This window comes from Propithecus coquereli, unplaced genomic scaffold (assembly GCF_000956105.1).
Source record: "Propithecus coquereli isolate 6110/MARCELLA unplaced genomic scaffold, Pcoq_1.0 Scaffold59, whole genome shotgun sequence".
Lineage (NCBI taxonomy): Eukaryota > Metazoa > Chordata > Mammalia > Primates > Indriidae > Propithecus > Propithecus coquereli.
In genome coordinates, this window is record NW_012151840.1 from 2,406,523 (window position 1) to 2,410,980 (window position 4,458).

The following is a 4,458-nucleotide window of genomic DNA, read 5'->3' on the forward strand; positions in this document are numbered from 1 at the left end:
ATACACACACACACATATATATATACATACATATTTTTTTTAAGATGGAGTATCTGTCACCCAGGCTGTAGTGCAGTAGTGTAATCATAGCTCACTGCCGCCTCAAACTCCTGGACTGAAAGCAATCCTCCCATGCCTCAACCTCTTGAGTAGCTAAGACTACAGGCAGGAGTCACTGTGCCAGTAGTAGAACATTAAGAAAAGGAGGACTGAGCGTGATGGTTCATGCCCATAATCCCATCACTTCGGGATGCCAAGGCAAGAGGATTGCTTGAGGCCAGGAGTTCAAGACCAGCCTGGGCAACATAGCAAGACCCTGTCTCTACAAAAAATTTAAAAAATTAGCCAGATGTGGTGATGGGGGCCTGTAGTTCCAGCTACTTGGGAGGCTGAAGTGGGAGGATCTCTTGAGCCCGGGAGGTGGAGGCTACAATGAGCTACGATCATGCCACTGCAGTCCGGCCTGGGTGACTGAGCAAGACCCTGTTTCAAAATTTAAAAACGAGGAAAAAAAAAAGCAAGCCACAGAGTGAAAGAAGCCAATAAAAATAATGGGCAAAAGATTTGAATATAATCTCATCAGAAGAATGCATATGAATTGCCAATAACCTCATGAACATATATGCCCAGTATCAGGGAAATGCAAATTAAATCGACATCACACTCTTGAGAATGACTAAAATTAAAAAGACTGAATTCTGCCATGCCTTGGTGAGGATGTATAGCATTTTTAACTTTCCTCCATAGCCAGTGGGACTGTAAAATGGAACAGTCACTTTGGGATGATTTTTCAGTTAAACATTCACTTGGTTGGACCTAGTAATTTTAGTCTTAGGTTTTGATCCAAGAGGAATAAAAGTATGGTTAAACAAAATCTCATATACACAAATATTCATGAGAGCTTTTTTTGTTTATGGCCAGAAACTGGAAACAACTCAGATTTCCAGATGAATGTATAACAAAATTGTACTGTAATCATACAATTGAACATTAAAAAGGAATATGTGAATAGGAGCAATAAAACGGAATTGAACAACATGAATAACTCTCAAAATCGTGCTATGTAAATAAAGCCATACAACAGTAGAATACATACTTTTTATCTTTCCATTTACGTGAAATTCTAGAAAAACAAATTTAATCTGTAGTAAGAGGAATTAGATCAGTGGTTTCTTCCCTGGGACTGTGGATGACAGGCAGATAGATTTTTATTGGAAAGGGCACGAGGGAACTTTTCAGGGTGACTAAAATGTTCTATGTATTGATTATGATGGTGACTATGTGGTAAATTTGTCAAAACTCAAAAATGTATGCATAAAAAGGGTGTGTTTGACTTTATGCAACATTTTACCACAGTAAAGTTAGTTTTGAAAATAAGTTACATCTAAAATATAGTGCCCATCATCAGGTCCTAGACATAGAGCAGAGTACCAAGAAAAACAATTTGGCAGGCCAGAACTTGAGAAGACAGGAACAATTCAAAAAATGAAGCGTTAGGTAGTTCTAGGTAATTGGCTCAGGAATTAGGCTTCAAAACAGTGTACCCATTTTAGGATTTAAATTGATACTGATGGATTAAATACATTAGTAGTGCTGAGCAGTTGGTGAAGGCAAAGAGTATATAAAAATAATCTCCAAGATTTTGAGCCCAAGAGTCATTCTTCAACTACTTTTTTTTTTTTTTTTTTTGAGACAAACTTGCACTTTATCACCCCGGCTAGAGTGTAGTGGCGTCATCCTCTCTTGCTGCAACCTCAAACTCGTGGGCTCAAGAAATGCTCCTTACCTCAGTCTCCCAAATAGCTGGGGCTACGGGTGCATGCTTCTACGCCCAGTTAATTGTTTCTATTTTTAGTAGAGGTGGGTCTCCCTCTTGCTCAGGCTGGTCCCGAATTCCTGAGCTTAAGTGATCCTCCACATCAGCCTCCCAGAGTGCTAGGATTACAGATGTGAGCCAGTATGCCCAGCCATATGTTAACAGATTATCTCCTGGTCATTGAAGATACAAAGTGAGTTTGATGAATATAGTCACTGCTGTAATGGACCAAATTGTTTGAATATTACATATATTAACCCAATAATTAGAAATATGATTAATGCTAGGAAAGAAGAAACTATTACATTAATGCTAGGAAAGGAGAAACTTAAGAGGGGTGAGGTGGTGTGCAGTGTGGTGAAGAAAGTTTTCTTTAAGAAAGTGGTGTCCTCTCTGTGAAATAATGAATGAATAATAGGCCTCCACAGTTAAATTTAACAGAGTTACAAGTAATTGGAAGTCCAAGTGTATTGTAGAAACAATGTAGGCAGGAATTTAATGAGTTGTGATATCAAATATAGCTGAGAGTTTGAAAAATTTTAAATGTCAAATTTAGACAGGGCTTTTAGATATTATTTGAAGGAAGTTATTAGTAATTCGAGAATTCCAGCTTAGTCTGATGAGATTGGAATCTAGAATGCCTGGAACTAATAAAGTGGTTTCTAGAATAGTGTCACATTTTAAAGTCATATAGATAAGAAATCCATTAATTAGCTTTGGAGAAGTATGACCTGTGATCGATCATTAGTAAACCAGGCAGCTTGGGAAGTGACTTATTTTGAACTGTTTTTTGCAATATCATAAAACTAACAGCTTTCCGTAGGAGGTTCAGCAATTCTCACTTTAATAATAGTTATAAAAACTTGCTGAGTGATCTGTTGAAAAAAGAAAGATCATAAAATTATTGGGCCACTAAGATAACAAGGTTTATCTAAGACCACTTACTTTCTAATTTTTCCTTCAACATTTATTCTTTACAAAGAGTTCATACAGATGTTTATCTATTCTAATTTCAAAGCTTTTCCCAAGAAGAAACTTGCACCCCTAATCTTTTGTACTTAAAACATTGTCAGAAAAAATTCTGAACTGGAAATGTCACTTATATTTGAAGCTTAGATCTTCAGCTAACATTTAAGTCCCTTAGCTTGACTGGACCTTCATTTTTGAATAATTAAACATTTTTTCTTTTTGCTCCTTATCTCAGAGAGCAAGACTTATTCTTTTTAATCCACTTATTTTTAGGGAAACATGAGCCACTTTTGATTTTATTATGCTTATTGTAATATACCTTATTTGGGAAAGTAAACTATCAATATACCTATGAAAGACCAATGCATATGGTCTTTCTGTGGAAAGACCACATCTTGCTGTGGAAAATAGAGCAATATTCCTTGCCTTTTATCTGTGTAATAAGTTATGAAAATAACTAGCTGTGTTTAATTTTGTCTATGGATGATTTGTTGTCTTTTTTAGTAAATGGAGTTCCCTCTCGAAGTCCAAGATTAGTTGCTTCCGGGGATGACTCTGTGGATAGTCTGCTGCAGCGGATGGTACAACATGAGGACCAAGAGCCTATGGAGAAAAATACTGATGCTGTGATTGCAACTGCCTCTGCACCGCCTCCTTCCAGTCCAGGCCGTAGTCACAGCAAGGAGCGAACTCTGGGAAAACCAGACAGCCTTTTAGTGCCTGCAGTCCCGAGTGACTCTTGCAATAATAGCATCTCACTCCTTTCTGAAAAGTTGACAAGCAGCTGTTCTCCCCATCATATCAAGAGAAGTGTGGTGGAAGCTATGCAGCGCCAAGCTCGGAAAATGTGCAATTATGACAAAATCTTGGCCACCAAGAAAAACCTAGACCATGTCAATAAAATTTTAAAAGCCAAAAAACTTCAAAGGCAGGCCAGGACAGGGAATAACTTTGTGAAACGCAGACCGGGTCGACCTCGGAAATGTCCCCTGCAGGCTGTGGTATCAATGCAAGCAATCCAGGCTGCCCAGTTTGTCAGCCCAGAACTGAATGAAGGCGAAGAAGGAGCAACACTACACCTCGGTCCTGATACAGTTACAGATGTAATTGAGGCCGTTGTTCAGAGTGTAAACCTGAACCCAGAACATAAGAAGGGGTTGAAGAGGAAAAGTTGGCTATTGGAAGAACAGACCAGGAAAAAGCAGAAGCCATTACCAGAGGAAGAAGAGCAAGAGAATAATAAAAGGTAATTCGTTGTTTAACATGTGATCTGAATAGAAGAAACCAGCTTTATACAACTATACACACCTGAATTGTTCATTTCCTCTTATAACTTTTCACTTTTTACTATGTAAGGCCTGTTTTTTTCAAAAACTGTTCTTATTTGTGACTGTTTCAAATTATACGTAATTAAGAAGCAAAGGGGGGCCGGGCACAGTGGCTCACGCCTGTAATCCTAGCACTCTGGGAGGCCGAGGCAGGTGGATCGTTCGAGCTCAGGAGTTCGAGACCAGCCTGAGCAAGAGCGAGACCCCGTCTCTACCAAAAATAGAAAGAAATTAATTGGACAGCTAAAAATATACAGAAAAAACTAGCCAGCCATGGTGGCGCATGCCTGTAGTCCCAGCTACTCGGGAGGCTGAGGCAGGAGGATCGCTTGAGCCCAGGAGTTT

The 4,458-nt window shown here is 38.9% G+C and overlaps 1 protein-coding gene across 1 annotated transcript in view; it reads left to right on the plus strand.

Annotated features, from left to right (window-relative positions):
* ASH1L (ash1 (absent, small, or homeotic)-like (Drosophila)) overlaps nt 1-4,458 on the plus strand; it is a 215,715-nt gene that overhangs the window by 94,523 nt on the left and 116,734 nt on the right. Inside the window, exon 5 of the mRNA XM_012658674.1 lies at nt 3,290-4,031. Within this exon, the coding sequence (XP_012514128.1) occupies nt 3,290-4,031 (742 nt within the window). The remainder of the gene's footprint in view (nt 1-3,289; nt 4,032-4,458) is intronic.